The sequence below is a fragment of the Prionailurus viverrinus genome, chromosome C2, assembly GCF_022837055.1.
Source record: "Prionailurus viverrinus isolate Anna chromosome C2, UM_Priviv_1.0, whole genome shotgun sequence".
NCBI lineage: Eukaryota > Metazoa > Chordata > Mammalia > Carnivora > Felidae > Prionailurus > Prionailurus viverrinus.
The window spans coordinates 71947893-71964636 of record NC_062569.1 but is presented as its reverse complement, the minus strand read 5'-3'; the positions used below and the strand labels follow the sequence as shown (position 1 = coordinate 71964636).

At 39.6% G+C, this 16744-nt stretch overlaps 1 protein-coding gene across 1 annotated transcript in view; it reads right to left on the bottom strand.

Annotated features, from left to right (window-relative positions):
* The window catches only part of USP13 (ubiquitin specific peptidase 13), a 119904-nt gene that overhangs the window by 74642 nt on the left and 28518 nt on the right, over nt 1–16744 (bottom strand). Inside the window, exons 3-4 of the mRNA XM_047874640.1 lie at nt 9713–9773; nt 407–528 (exon numbers count right to left, since the gene is read on the bottom strand). Of these exons, the coding sequence (XP_047730596.1) occupies nt 407–528; nt 9713–9773 (183 nt within the window). The remainder of the gene's footprint in view (nt 1–406; nt 529–9712; nt 9774–16744) is intronic.

Sequence of the window (16744 nt, the reverse complement as noted above, 5' to 3'; positions counted from 1 at the left end):
GCATATCTCAGGGGCACAGTGTGAAAATCTAAGCAACAGACTGTGAACTACAAGTAGCAAGAAGCCAGCTCGCCTGGCGGAGGCCAGCCCACCTTGGTGGGGAGACAGGGGACCAGCTCACGGAGCAGGAGTGGGGAGCCAGGCCACCTGGGGGGAGGCCAACCCAATGTTTGTACAGCACCGGGAGTAACGCACAGCAAAGGGTATCTGGCCCAACACTACTGAGACCTCACCCTGCAAGACCCTTTCACAGAGAAGAAGCAGTATGCTCATGATCGTGCTCATTCTCCTCTTCTCTCATTCAACCCTCCTTCCCCACCTCCACATGCACACACACCGCACACGCACACACACCTGACACAGAGAGTCACGCGCATCTAGCTAGCAGCCGTGCACACTCACTGACCAGGGCTGGTAACTCCTCAATATTTGGTAGTGCTATTTCATAGTGGTCTGGGAATATAACAAGTTTGGCTTCATCTTCATATTCATAATCGTCGCTATTTAAATCGTCATCAGTATCTAGATCTGAGGAGAAAACAAAAACAAAGAACAAGAAGTGAAGAGAAAACATTCTACACCAAGGCAGCACTCACTGGGAAAGCCAGAAATCCACAGCAGTGACAAAGGTCATGACATTTACGATTCCCTCCTCTGACAACCATCCATCTGCCCCAAACCAGGAGTAAATGTAGGTCTACCATCTTTCCTAAGTTGTGAATACTTACTAATAAGTGACAGATGTATAAAGACTGAGTCCTATCATAAAGCTTTACAATTAAAACAGATACACGTGCTAGATATTCAATTCTTAAAGATTTTTAAAGGAATAAATTGTTAATTATGATTTGCCGGGTACCAGGCTCCTGATTGCGTAAGAATGGGTTGGAATGTCTTTCATAACACTGTAAGATGGAAGAAAGCACAGGATTTCAGAAGTGATAACCCAAGGTTCGATCCCAGCTCCAAAATTTAATGTAACTTTGAGCAAGTCACAAACTCTCTAAACCTTAGTTTCCTCACGTGTAGAATGGAGATAACAGCTCTTACCTCACACAGTTTATACAAGGGTATGTAAGAAATTGTAGACAAGAGATCAGGCACATAACGGGTAGTCAATGAATGAGGGCTATTTTTTAAAAATAAAATGTCAACCTCCCTCTCTCTGTCTCCGTCTCTCTCTCTCTGTCCCCTTCCCCCTCTAGGAGTTATTAAAATACTGCATTGTAAACCAGAGGGGAAAACTCCATAATATAACTAGTCCTGTTGTCCTCAGGCTGTGCAGAATTTCCAGTAAGAAAACTGAGCTCCTCTAGCCTGTTATTTATCAAGTCATCACCTATCTGCTTGGCTAATCTCTGCTAAAGGTTAGGTGAAGGCTCAAGGAAATGTCTTGTCACAGTATTTCCTTGGACATTTCAGCCTTACATTCACATGGATGCCAGGATCCCAGATCATGTTTGTATATTTAGATGTTTGGAACTATGGTGACAAAGAGCGATTGAGCCATATTCCACTCACACCACACATAAACAGGTACACAAACATGGGTCTATAGATAGGAAGAAGTTATTTTCCCAGACGAAGCAGCTGCCTGAGAACCAAAGGATCTAGGTTCTGTTATTACCTTCTTGTTTGCCTCCAATCACAAACTTAGTATCTTTTTGTATACAGCGCTGCTCCTGAATTCTCAAAAGGAAGGCAGTGTTAAGCGGAAAATGAGATACAGGGAAACACAGTCTCAATAATTTTTAATAAAAGGTCCAAATACTAAGAATCAGAAATATCAAAATAAAGAAATAACCAACATTATTAGATAGCTGTAAGAGTTCAAGTTGACAAAAAGCAATGTCAAAGATGATTCTAAGAATTTAAGAAGTCACTAAAGGTGTTATTTGCTAGATGGAATGATGCCCAATTCATGAATCATTTAATAAAAGCAATTAGATCTTCAAATTTTTTTTAAAGTCACTAAAGGCATTTATTTAAAGGAAATGATTCACAGACATTTCTACATGTAATAAAAATTCGGATGCCCCAATATCTATAATTTTAAAAATTAGAACCTAAATGTTCAATGAGAATAGTGTTGAACCCAACAGAATATTATTTAAATATTTATTTAGACTATGTAGAAACATGGAAATATTTATCCTATGGCAATGTTAAAAATACAAAATTCATCTTCATGGTAATGACAACTTTGTAAAAGTTATGCCCACAGACAAGCAATAGAAGGAAACCTGAACAAATGAAAACAGTGAGTGTGTGGGCTTTTTTCTATTCTTTAATCTTTATTATATCTTTTATGACAATTTTAAGGAACCAAAGTACAACCCTTTTGTTTTTGTGTACATATTCGGCTCATATAACATATTATCTAAGTGCCTCTTGTCCACAGAAAACACACTCACTGAATGCTAAGTCAAATCTTACCTGGCCAAACACAATGACAAACTAAGTCCAAAAAAAATCCTGCTCTGTCATTTACTAACTATGTAATCCTGGGCAAATTCTTTCCAAGTTCATTTTCCTCAGGAGCAAGCTATGAATAATGTTATGTACCCCCAAAAGATTGTTGAAAAGATTAAACAAGATAAGGTTCTAAGGCATCTAATATAGGATCTGGCAGGTATTAGGGGCTCCACAGACAGCAGCCACCATCATCACCATCAACACCTTGTCTACATTCCTGACAACCAACATAATCAAAAGTGCCTCCCCTTCCCTTTGGTTACCCAGCTGCAAAGCAATCCTGAAACAAGTTTCAGAAAGACCATGACATCTGGTGGGGATCCTTCTATGAAATCTCGGTATGGAGAAGATATGAACTTCAAATGCTTCCAGACTGTAAGCTGTCACAGCAGGAAACCAGTCTTATTCACTTTACATACCCCCAGCCCCTGCACAGTACCCAGCACATAGCACACACTCAGTAAATGTCTGTGAAAGGAGACTCCAGGAAGTTAAAGACCCCAATATGCTACGGACAACAGCTAAGCAAGAGCATCAGAAGGGTAGTTGTGGGTTCGGGGTTTATTTAATTGGTAACTGATATGTGTTTAGCAATAAGCAAAACTGCTGTTGTGCAAAAAGCAGAACTTTACTGGGCTTTTTTTTTTCTTTTTCTAAGTAGGCTTCACGCCCAATGCAGAGACTAAACTCATGACCCTGAGAGAGCAAGACCTGAGCTGAGATCGAGTCAGACACTTAACTGACTGAGCCACCCAGGTAACCCCTTTGCTGAGCTTCTTTACACTTAGTTTAGAGTTGCTTTTATTTTTTTTTTAATGTTTATTTATTTTTTGAGAGAAACAGAGTATAAGTCGGGGAGAGTGAGAGAGAGAAGGAGACACAGAATCTAAAGCAGACTCCAGGCTCTGAGCTGTTAGCACAGAACCCGACACAGGGCTTGAACTTACAGACCGTGAGACCGTGACCTGAGTCGAAGTTGGACACTTAACCGACTGAGCCACCCAGGTGCCCCTGTTTTTATTTTTAATTCAATGGGATGGAAGGGGACATGATCTTTCCCAAACATTTTTATCCAAATGAGAGAAGAGTCAGCAGAAGTAACTTACACTCTGATTTTAAGGGACGAATCTACGGTTTCTCCTAAATATATATGACCCCACAGTCCTAAGTATAAATCTACAATTTCCAAATTTCTCTAATTAGAGTCTTACCACTCCCCAAAATATCTGGTTGAGGAACCTACAGAGAAATTATACCCTAAGGACCAGTAGGACTAGGACCCCCACCCAACCTCTCCCAGCAGGTACTTTCCACTACGGCTATTAACTGGCAATACCTGGATGGTCTCTTTTTCTAAATCTATAAATAAATAAATAAATAAATAAATAAATAAATAAATAAATAAAATTAGTCTTTATTTTATTTATTTTTTGAGAGAGAGAGAGAGAGAGAGAGAGAGAGAGAGAGCATGAGCCTCCACACTCGGCACAGAGCCCAATGCAGGGCTTGGTCTCACAAACCTCGAGACCATGACTTAAGGCTGAAATCAATGCTTAACTGACTGAACCACCTGCGCCCCTTAAAAATTTTTTTTTAATATCTTTTCCCACTTCTACTTCAATGATCCTCTCAGATCCCTGGGAGAAGTGGCTGGGACCATAGCCATTTCCAAGAAGTGACTTGCCTAAGCTGGGAAGAAGCACCATGGAAGAAAAGATCCCTGTATCAGACCAGGGCTCTGACGCCCAGCTCAGAGTTCTCCCAGCCTGACCAGATTAACTAGTTTGTACCCCACAGGTAAGCAGTTTGGCTGCTCTAGTGCTGTGAGATCTGCACTAGGTGGGGGAAATCTCCTTGAACACAGACCCTGTTCTGGGACCTACTTCAGAAGGAAATGGCAAAATGGAGTTCACTGGGTACAGTTGAGTTTTCTGAACAGGCCCACTCCTAGAATTTTTCACAAACGCTCTGTTTTCAACCTACTTCTCATCAAGTATGAATGCTAGGGCTAAAACCAAAAAGGTGGAAATTCAAGCTCTCTGAGGTTTAGTGACAGTTCTTCAATCAGTCACAAAAGAACTTGACTCATTTACTCCTACTTGTGAAAGTGGTGGGAAGGAGGGGAAGTCAATAAAAATGTGAATATTTAACACTATTTATGACATACCAAAGATATGCATTAAATGTACTAGCAAGTATTTACACATTTATACACATTTGTAGCTTGACTGTAAAAAAGTATGTAAGATGAGGCCAGAACCACATCATGAGTCCTGGAGTATTCTTTGAAGATCCTGGACCCCCTTATATTCCCCCCTTCTCTCCTTCCATCTCATAAAACAGTAAGTTTTGAATCAGCTTAGCCCAAAAATTCACAATCTCTCATACTGTTGTAAGTTATCTTTTAAAAGACAATCTAATAGCATCCCCTCTCTAGCTTAAAAGCATTAACACAAAGCTACCCACTTTCTCAGTACACAGCAGCGTAAAGCATCCCAACGATTTTTGCACAGCAGCCCTAAGCCAAAAGAAATGCCTAAGGGCTCTGTTTATTTAGTAGTTAGGTCCAAACAACTTAATAAATATTTATGTTCTAATGATTTAGTAACCATTTGAAAAAATATACATAAATTGAAAGAAATGTTTTATTTCACTCTTAACCACAATCCCTTATGTGTGCACCTGTTGGGCACTGCATAACTTCTTGAATCAGATGTTAACACTGCCTCCCTCATTTTCTGTTCCACATTTATCTTCACATGGTACCTGCCTTTTGCCATAGAAACCACCGAAAAATCAGCTTCACAAAGAGGTGAAGTCACTGAAAGGACTATAGGATACTCAAATAGTAAAACTACAGCAAGTTAATAGGTCATGCAATGTTGTGCTCGCTTCAGCAGCATATATACTAAAATAGGTCATGCAATGTTCAAGTACCACTGTCGTTTCCTTGAAGAGTTAAAAATATCTTGTGGTGCACCTGTGAACTCACTGTAGCACCCTAGGGTGCCTCAGAGTACAATTTGGAAACTAAGTGTTGATGGTTCCCAACTGCCTATAGGTAAAAATTCTAAAAGCATGATATATGTCTATACTATTGCTGTGAAAAATATAAAATATATATATAAATGTGCAAACAGAAAATACTGTTTGTCTCTGGGGAGAGTAATCAAGTAACTACGAGACATAGAAGCAAGAATAACTTACTTTTCATTATACAGCCCCTCATAACTTTTCAATTTTAAGCTATGTCCAAAAAACATTGTTCTAAAAACGTTTTTAAACCCTAAATATGAAAAGTAAAAATTTAAGTGATTCAAAAATTAATAATTGTCACTGTTGATTTAAAAAATAAAAAAAATACACCAGCTAAAGCTAGAGCTGAGGCAAGGATCCTTAACTGTGACTTCGCCTGAATGGACATCAAGGTAATCGGGAAGACTGACTTGAATGTTGAAGGGCAAGATGGTGCTCAGGAGACTTAGATAAGCCATTCAGCACCAGCTAATGGCCTCAGTTTCCCTTATAAAATCTGGAGTCATAAATGAATGATTATAATGTCACCGTTAGGCCAGTGGAAAAGGAATTGGTCACCAAGTCATGAAGCGACTGGGGTACAAGAAGCTTTGATGAGAACGCGTTAGTCAGCTGCATCTATTTTATGAGGGGAAGAGGAGCATCATGATGACATTTCAATAGCAATGGAAAAGTGCTTTCCAGTCACAGAAACAAAGAGACTATATAAGAGAGTTCTGCGTTCTCTTCCTCTCCAACAAGAGACAACCCAACATCCCTTTTAGGTAAGGAGTCTGTGGCAGAGGCTACCAGCTGCCTCCCAGTAGTCACTCTCCCCTGCGTCTTTAGTAACAGACTTCACTCAATGACGCCAGCTAATAAATTTTACGTACTCTCCAGTCTCCTGTACAACACATGGTACAGCCACGTGACCAAGTTCTGACCAGAAAGGTGTAAACAGAAGTGTTGCTTAGGGATCTGTGAGAAGGCTGACAAAAGTAACGACCATGAAGAGACCATGAAGTTAGACTCACAGGCCAGGATGGAGGGTGAAGCAGAAATATGGGAAGGGTCTAGATCCTGATGAACATGAGGGCATCCCATTAGCCTAGACTTGATACTTCCCTACATCCTCTACATGAGAGAGAAATATACATCTACTTTATTTAAATTCACCAATATTTTAAGTTTTCTGTTCCATACACCAGATCTAAGCCTAATGTGGTACTTCACTGAAATTAATGCACAGGCCACATCAACTTGAAAACAGCTGTGATCAGTGTAACAAGAGAAAAGTCACTGCTATCAGGGGACATGAAGCATCATATCAAGGGAGCTATAAAGGTGGGCTTGCAAAACCAAATTCTTACTCAGATGAAGTAACTAACCTCATTTGTGAAGCATCTGGGTAACAAACAATAGAGAGAAACAGGGCCTGGGCAAGCCCCAAAGTACCAATGACGTTCGAATTTAAATTTTTTTTTTAAACCTGGTACAGTCCAAATAGAATATCTTTGCTGGACTGTGAGTTTTAGGGATATTCTGTGGTTCCTGAGATATGGAATATTGAGTGAACACAGAACACAGTCTATAGAAATGGATCGACTGGAATGAAATGGTAGGTTAGCATTCCCCAATGAAAGAGGTCCACACACTATAATGCACAAAACCTCAGTGCTTACTTTTGGCTTAATTCTTAAAATAGCTAAGGGGCACCTGGGTGGCTCAGTTGGTTAACTATCCAACTTCAGCCTAGGTCATGCCCTCGTTCCCGATTTCAAGCCCCACATTGAACTCTGTGCTGACAGCTCAGAGCCTAGAGCCTGTTTCAGATTCTGTCTCTCTCTCTCTCTCTCTCTCTCTCTCTCTCTCTGCCCCTCCCCCACTCACTCTCATTCTCCCTCTCTCCCTCTCTCTCTCTCTCTCTCTCAAAAATAAATAAAACATTAAAAAATGTTAAATTTAACATAGCTACTTTACCATATCCTCTACCACCAAAATGATCACTAGAGAAATCAAACTGCAAGGTCTTTCAGGCAAAAGACACAAAGGCTAAAGGGCAGGAAGTCAGCTAACATCTTCATTCAATCAAGAAAATAATGAAAAATAACAACAGTAATCAAAAATGTTTAATTATTTCCACCTCTAAGAATGCCACGCTGATATCATTTAATTCAGAAGTTACATTATCTCTGCAAGCCAATTTGACAATAAATTTCATATTAAAAAAAAGTTACATTATCTCTACTAGTAGAAGGGGGCCTGCGGCTAATAACCAAAGCATCAGAATGCATACAATCATTTCAGCTTTGAGGCCCATTCTGAGCTGGTTTGGGGTTAGTTGGTTGATTTGGGCTGTGGTCCAAAGACCATAGAGAGGTGGGAAAGATTGGTCAGGCTGGAAAAGCCAACAACAGATAAGCCTCATAAAGTAAACCACTACTGAAAATCAGGGCAGAAGACTGCAAGCATGAGCTCAGTGTAGAGTAACAGAGAATCAAGGCAGGAAGGACACTCAGCTCCATGACTGTTTCCAATGGATTTCCTTTCCAAATAATTAATGTGTCTTTTCATTACAATAGTAGCACATGTTTGTTATAGAAAAACTTTAAATACGGATAAGCAAAAAGAAGAAAATAAAAATCACCTCAATCCCACCAATGGAAAAGAGCTACTATTAACAATCTGGAATATATTTTGCCAGATTTTTCCGGACTCTCAGTTATATATGTATACGTGTATGTATATACCCACACATGCATGTACACACACATACATATATGTACACACATGCATACACCCATACACACATATACACACACGCACATATATTGTATAGATTTTTTTTTACCAAAATGAAATCATAACATGCAAACAATTTTTAAATTTCTTTCAAACAATAATCCTAGGCATTTAGGGATATAAACTTGCTTGTTCAAAAATGATCAAACCACTTTTTCTCCTGGCAAAAACATATCAGAAGCTTAACGTGAAAAATTATCATGATTATAGGATATAGAAATTAACGCTCATTAGCATGAATAAAACTGGCTCTTCTAAATGAGGGAAAAGAAAATCACTGCTAGGCACATACCACAGTAATCATTGTGGCAGGCAAGATCCCATGACAGATGATAAAATTAGTGCACAAAACTAGGGCGCCTGGGTGGTTCAGTTGGTTGAGCATCCGACTTCGGCTCAGGTCATGATCTCGCAGTTCATGAGTTCGAGCCCCGCGTCGGACTCTGTGCTGACAGCTCTGAGCCTGGAGCCTGCTTCAGATTCTGTGTCCCCCTCTCTCTCCGCCCCACCCCTGCTTGTGCTCTGTCTCTCTCTGTCTTTCAAAAATGAATAAACATAAAAATTTTTTTTTTAATTAGCGTGCAAAACTTTGAAGAGAAACAAGATATCAGCATAATCTCAAAGTATTACTCCCAAGGTATTTATTAATTACACTGAATCTTCACAGTGGAGAAACCCAGCAGACACACCACCTTAAAAAGGGATCAAGGTTAACAGCACCGATATAAAGACACCTCAGCATCACATGCCCCCAATATCATGAACTGAGGAGGGCACATCACCTCTGTGGTGTTCTTGCCAAAAATGCAACACTTGAGACTTATAAGGAAACAGACAAAACCAAATTGAGGACCATTCTACAAAAATAACTGGCCAATACTCTTCAAAAGTGTCACAATTATTAAAGACACACACAAAAAAAGACTGGGGAACTATCAAAGATTAGACAGGACTAAGGAAACATGACAACTAAATACAACATGGGATCCCAGGAAGAAAGAAAGAAAGAAAGAAAGAAAGAAAGAAAGAAAGAAAGAAAGAAAGAAAGAAGAAAGAACACACTAATGGGAAAAAATGGTGAAATTTGAATAAAGTCTATAGTTAGGCTAATATTAAAAAAAGAAAAAATGTCTCTACTTTCAGAGCAGTGAAAAAAGAAAGCAGAAGCAGAATCACAATTAGTCTCCAGTCACTGTAAGTATAATTGCTTCAAAACACTAAACCCAACGAAGAGTACTAGAAGCATCTTTCACCACTATGTAAACACAAAGTGGAGGCAGATCATCCCAAGTTAGATTGGCACCTCTTATCCTTAAGCTGAGGAAAAATAAATAACCTATTATTCTAAATCAGACATGCACATGCACATACATACACACACAGAAAATCTGGACACACTATGGATTACTATTTACATTACCTAAAAAAATCTTGGAATTCCTCCTTTTTGGTAAAGCTCCACCAGATGCCCCTCTTACCTTCTGAAAAGAAAATAAGAGATTGTTAAAATGCAACATGCAGAAGAGACGACGGGGGGAGTTGGGGAGGGAAAGGGTTCTCAGTTGTTAACAAAAGGCGATAGGAAATACTCAACCTGACCAGAGATTCCAGGATAAACCAGAACTTGACCCAAGTCAATGGAGGTAGGTGAAGGGCAATGCTGTTGTTCCACCTGATTATTTTCATCAAATTATCAAGACCACTTCTGGAAAGGGACGTAGAACCGGGGATCAAGGTGAACTAGAAATTTCAACTTCAAATTGGCACATGCTCCCAAAAGGCTAGAGTCCATGCCCAATGATGGAACTATTCTGGAGAGATGGTGGTGGATCCCAGAGGGAAGGCTCTTGTTCCCCTGCTACCCACTGGGTCCCTGTGCTTGGTCCTGGGTATGCACAAAAATTACTGTTGAAAGAGCTAATAAATACTGATTAGCTGTCAATGATATTCTGGTCATATTAAATCTCAATCTAACCTCCCTAAACATTTTGGAGCACCAACTAATGGTTAGTTGCCATGTTAAACTTCATGTATTTTCTACCTCTGGTGGAAGTACCTGACAGCAATGAAATAAATGTCCATTCAAGTGGTTAAGCAAAAGAAGTCACTCATTACCTTTCTGACAAAAGGGTTTTACTTTTACAAAAAATTTTACTCTCAAACAGGATTATAAAATTTTTTTTTCAAATGGCCAGAATGATATTTCCACACTGTTTGTTCTCTCAGTTATTAGAAAAGAGTACATTTCCAGCACACCATGGTGTGCTGGTCAAAGCCCGGCATCTTTTCAAGTGGCCACATGTTATAGCAGCATCAAGGCCTTGCTGCTGCTTCAGTTTGTCCCATTATCAGTCTTAAGTCTCCTTTGCCACATTTTATCATTTGGCATTGAAGGGTGACTCATCTTTGTGATTCTCACATTAAGTTTACAGCTTCTACTATAAGTTTATGGTTCACATCTTAAGCATGTGAATATGACAGAACACATTAGCTCAAAAACCTGTCTCTCCAACTACTCGTGCCAAATTCATGTCACCTCTCTTAGAATCCCTCTCCACCAAGGTCTCAGAGCCCCTGCTCCTCTCCCCACCTTGTGCCTGCATCAAAAAAAAGGATGAAATAAAACCGGTAGGCACATTTAGCAATCTTAGAGTCACTTGAAATCTCTCTACAGAAGTTTATGGCATGCTTTTAACTTTTCCAACCTGTCTCCTCCACTTCTGCAGGATGATAGAGGGAGAAAAGAAGGAGAAGGGCTACATGAAAACCTGCTAGAATATGAGGTTCTCCTTGATTGTGAGATCCACACCTTAGACTTGGATTAGATTCACTTCCTTACAGGGGAAAAAAAAAACTAGGTCTTCTTTCCAAAAACCATCACCTCTGTGCCTGCCTCAGTCTCCACTAGAAATCAACAGGGTTTGAAAAAAGGCAACTCCTCAGTCAGCAAACATGACTGTGCCCATGGGTAAGGCTCTATGCTGGCACTGAGGCTGCAAAGTGAATGAAGACACGCTCCATTCCTTGATGATCCCACAGGCACAGTAGGAGAGCATATATACAAACAGCACTATAGATTCTGGTGAGTATTAAGGGAAGTGTGAAAAAGGTAGGATTACAAGGAGGAAATGACAGTTCTTCTGGGGTGGAAGCTGTGGGCAGAGCTGGTCAGATAAGAAGACCAGCAGGTCTGGCATTGAGCGGCTGCTCAGCAAATATTTATTTAATGGATAAATGGATGGATAATGGATAGATGGATGATGGATGAACGGATGAATAGACGAATGGATGGATAGATAGCTGGACAGATGGATAGATGGAGGATGGACAGGTAGATGAATGGATGGATGGATAAATGGATAGATGGAAGAATGATAGATGGATGAAGGTATAAATGGATGGATGATGAATGAATGCATGGATGGATGGGGGGATGGACAGGTAGATGGATGGATGGATGGATGGATGGATGGATGAATGGATCAGTGGATGGATGATGAATGGATGGATGGATGGATGGATGGATGGAGGATGGACAGGTAGATGAATAGATGGATGGAGAAATGGATAGATGGAAGAATGATAGATGGATGAAGGTATGAATGGATGGATGATGAATGAATGCGTGGATGGATGGGGGGATGGACAGGTAGATGGATAGATGGATGGATGGATGGATGGATGGATGGATGGATGGGATGGATGATGAATGGATGATGAATGGATGGATGGATGAATGGATGGATGAATGGATGCATGCATACATGCATGATGGATAGATAGATGGATATGCTGACCACAAGGATACAACAGGTATAAGAGAAACGAGACATCCCAGAGAGGAAAAACAGCATGTACAAAGGTATGAAATCATAATGTATTCCAGGAAGAAGTGGTTAGATATGTCTAGAGCACAAAGCTGACATAATAAAAATAAGAGTCAGAAAGGCTATAGAGGCCAGATCATGGAAGGCCTTGTAATCAAACGGAAAAGAATTTTGGATTTCATCTTGCAACAAAGGGAGATACAGAGATTTAAGCTTCAGAATGCTACAGATATGTGCATTTGAAAAGATCACTCCAGGTGTACCATGAAGACTGGGTAGGATGGAAGGCAGCAAGTTTGAAGGAAAGGAGATTAGTCAGGAAGCTAAAGCATTAGTCCTTTTAAGGGATAATGAGCCCTCAGACAAAAACTACAGGGATGGAGAGGACAGGATGGACTTCAGAGCCATTTGGGAGGTCCAGATAACTAGACTTGGTCACCAACCAGCCATGGAATGAAAGCAGAATCCAAAATGTCTAGGTCTCTAGAATTTAAGATGAAGGACAACTCTGAGAAAGAGGATTATTCATTGAGTCTGGACACACTGAGCTTGAAGTACCTATGAGGTGTTCAAGTAGGAAAAACCAACTCAGAGTCAGATGGTCAGACTTTGGCTCTGGAAAGATACTGATTAGTAAGTCATGAGTTCAGAGACAGTGATTAAACAAGTAAATGGACAACACTGATGAGGAAGAACAGTTTTCAGAGAAAGATAGTGCAAAGGCACCCTAGGAAGTGTGGATATTTAAGGAATAAATGAATGAAGAGATGCTAGTGAAAGAAAGTCAGAAAAGGCAGCCTAAAAAACAGCAGGAAGCCAGGAAAGAATGGTGCCAAAGAAAGCAGGAGAGGAGCGGTTCCAAGAGGAAAACAAGTTCAAATGCTTGTAAGGCCAAGTAAAATCAGAGCTGAAACATATCCACCAAGCATGATAAATGAGCGGTCACTGCAGCCCTGGCAGTTTAGTGGATTAGCAGGAAGATCAACCGGATGGCAACGCTGAACTTCCAGGGAGGTATAGTAGAGATGATGAGAAGTTTTTAGAGACACTTACTTTAGTTGAAGAATAAGACGACCAAATGAGGACACTATACAGAGACAATTAGTGATGTGTTCTTTTTGTTTGTTTCAAGTTTTTATATAAATTCTAACTACTTAACATATAGTTTCATATTGGCTTCAGGAGTAGAATTTAGTGATTCACCACTTACACACAACACCCTGGGCTCATCACAAATGCCCTCTTTAATATCCATCATCTAGATCCCCCACCCCCACCTGCCTCCCCTCTGATAACCATCAGTTTGTTCTCTATAGTTAAGAGTCTCTTATGGTTTGCCTCCCTCTCTTTTTTTTTCTCTTACCCTATGTTCACCTGTTTTATTTCTTAAATTCCATATATGAGTGAAATCATATGGTATTTGCCTTTCTCTGACTGACTTGTTTCACTTAGCATAATACACTCTAGTTCATGTCCTTGCAAATGTCAAGATTTCATTCTTTTCTTAAGGTTTATTTATTTTTTCTGAGAAAGACAGAGACAATGCATGTGAGCAGGGGAAGGGCAGAGAGAGAGGGAGAAAGAGAATCTGAAGCAGGCTCTGCACTGTTAGCGCAGAACCTGACAGGGGGCTCGAACTCATGAAGCATGAGATCATGACCTGAGCTGAACCCAGACGCTTAACTGAGCCACACAGGTGCCCCAAGGCTTCATTCTTTTTGATGACTAATATTCCATATTCCATATATATACTTATGGAATGTATACATATTTATGGAATGTACACATATATACATATATACACACCACATCTTCTTTATCCATTCAGCAATCATTGGACATTTGAGTTCTTTCCATAGTTTGGCTATCACTGATACTGCTGCTATAAAAATTGGGCTGCATGTGTACCTTCCAATCTGCATTTTTGTATCCTTTGGGTAAAAACCTAGTAGCACAACTGCTGGATGGCAGAGTAGTTCTATTTTTAATTCCTTGAGGAAACTCCACACTGTTTTCCAGACTGGCCACACCAGTTTGCATTCCCACCAACAGTGTAAGAGCATTCCCCTTTCTTCACAGGCTAGCCAACATGTGCAGTTTCCTGTGTTGTTAATGTTAGCCATTCCAACAGGTATGAGGTGATATCTCATCATGGTTTTGATTTGTACTTCCCTGATGATAAGTGAGGTTGAGCATCTTTTCATGTGTCTGTTGGCCATCTGGATGTCTTCTTTGGAAAAATGTCTATTCATGTCTTCTGCCCATTTCTTAACTGGATTATTTGGGGGGTTTGGGGTGTTGAGTTTGATAAGTTCTTCACAGATTTTGGATACTAACCCTTTACCAGATATGTTATTTGCAAATATCTTCTCCCATTCCGTTGGTTGCCTTTCAGTTTTTGTTGACTTCCTTTGCTGTGCAGAAGCATTTTATATTGATGAAGTCCCAATAGTTCATGTTTGCTTTTGTTTCCCTTGCCTCCAGAGACACATTGAATAAGAAGTTGCTATGGCTAATGTCAAAGAGGTTACTGCCTATGTTCTCCTCTAGGATTTTGATGGTTTCCTGTCTCACTCACATTTAGGTCTTTCAGTCTTTCATCCATTTTGAATCTGTTTTTGTGTATGCTGCTAAGTGGTCCAGTTTCATTCTTCTGCATGTTGCTGTCCAGTTTTCTCCACACCATTTGTTGAAGAGACTGTCTTTGTTTCCATTAGATATTCTTTCTTACTTTATCAAAGATTAGTTGACCATACAGTTTTGAGCCTATTTCTGGGTTTTCCATTCTGTTCCATTGACCTATGTGTCTGGTTTTGTGCCCGTACCATACTGTCTTTATCACTACAGCTTTCAAATATAGCTTAAAGTCCGGAATTGTGATGCCTCCAACTCTGCTTTTCTTTTTCAAAATTGCTTTGGCTATTCAGAGTATTTTGTGATTCCATACATATTTTAGGATTGTTTGTTCTAACTCTGTGAAAAATGCTGGTAGTGTTTTGATAGGGATTGCATTAAATGTGTAGACTGCTTTGAGTAGTACAGACATTTTAACAATATTTGTTCTTACAATCCATGAGTATGGAATGTTTTTCAATTTCTTTGTGTCATCTTTAGTTTCTTTCATAAGTATTCTATAGTTTTCAGCATACAGATCTTTCACCTCCTCGGGTTAGGTTTATTCCTAGATATTTTATGGTTTTTGGTGCAATTGTAAATGAGATCAATTCCTTAATTCCTCTTTCTGCTGCTTCACTGTTGGTATATAGAAATACAACATATTTCTGTACATTGATTTTTGTATCCTGTGACTTTGCTGAATTCGTGTATCGGTTCTAGCAATTTTTGGGTGGAGTCTTTAGGGTTTTCTACATAGGGTATCATGTTGTCTGCAAATAATTCTTTGCTGATTTGGATGCCTTTTATTTCTTTTTGTTGTCTGATTACTGAGGCTAGAACTTCCAGTACTATGTTAAATAACAATGATGAGAGTGTTGTTCCTGACCATAGAGGAAAGCTCTCAGCTTTTCCCCATTGAGGATGATATTAGCTATGAGTCTTTCATATATGGTCTATATGATGTTGACGTATGTTCCTTCTATCCCTACTTTGTTAAGGGTTTTTATCAAGAATGGATGCTACAGGGGCGCCTGGGTGGCGCAGTCGGTTAAGCGTCCGACTTCAGCCAGGTCACGATCTCGCCGTCCGTGAGTTCGAGCCCCGCGTCGGGCTCTGGGCTGATGGCTCAGAGCCTGGAGCCTGTTTCCGATTCTGTGTCTCCCTCTCTGTCTGCCCCTCCCCCGTTCATGCTCTGTCTCTCTCTGTCCCAAAAATAAATAAACGTTGAAAAAAAAAAAATTAAAAAAAAAAAAAAGAATGGATGCTACATTTTGTCAAATGCTTTTTCTGCATCTATTGCAAGGGTAATATGGTTCTTATCCCTTCTCTTATTAATGTGGTGTATCACATTGATTGATTTGCAAATATTGAACCACCCCTGAAGCCCAGGAATAAATCCCACTTGATCGTGGTGAATAATTCTTTTAATGTACTGTTGAATTTAATTTGCTAATATCTTGTTGAGAATTTTTACATCCATGTTCATCAGGGATATTGGCCTGTAATTCTTTTTAGTGGGGTCTTGTATCATTTGGGGAATCAAAGTAATGCTGGTCTCACAGAATGAGTTTAGAAGTGTTCCTTCCATATCTATTTTTCAGGAACAGTTTAAGAAGAAAAGATACTAACTCTTTTTCAAATGTTTGAGAGAATTCCCCTGGGAAGTCATCTGGCCCTGGACTTCTGTTGGGAGATTTTTGATTACTGATTCCATTTCTTTGTTGGTTACCAGTCTGTTCAAATTTTCTGTTTCTTCCCATTTCACTTTTGGTAGTTTATATGTTTCTAAGAATTCATCCATTTCTTCCAGATTGCACAATTTGTTGGCATATAATTTTGCATAACATTCTCTTATAATGTTTGTATTCCTGTGGTGTTGGTTGTGATCTCTCCTCTTTCATTCATGATTTATTTGGGTCCTTTTTTTTTTTTTTTTTTTTTTTTTTTTTTTTTTTTTTGATGAGTCTGGCTACGGGTTTATTAATTTTATTAATTCTTCCAAAATCCAG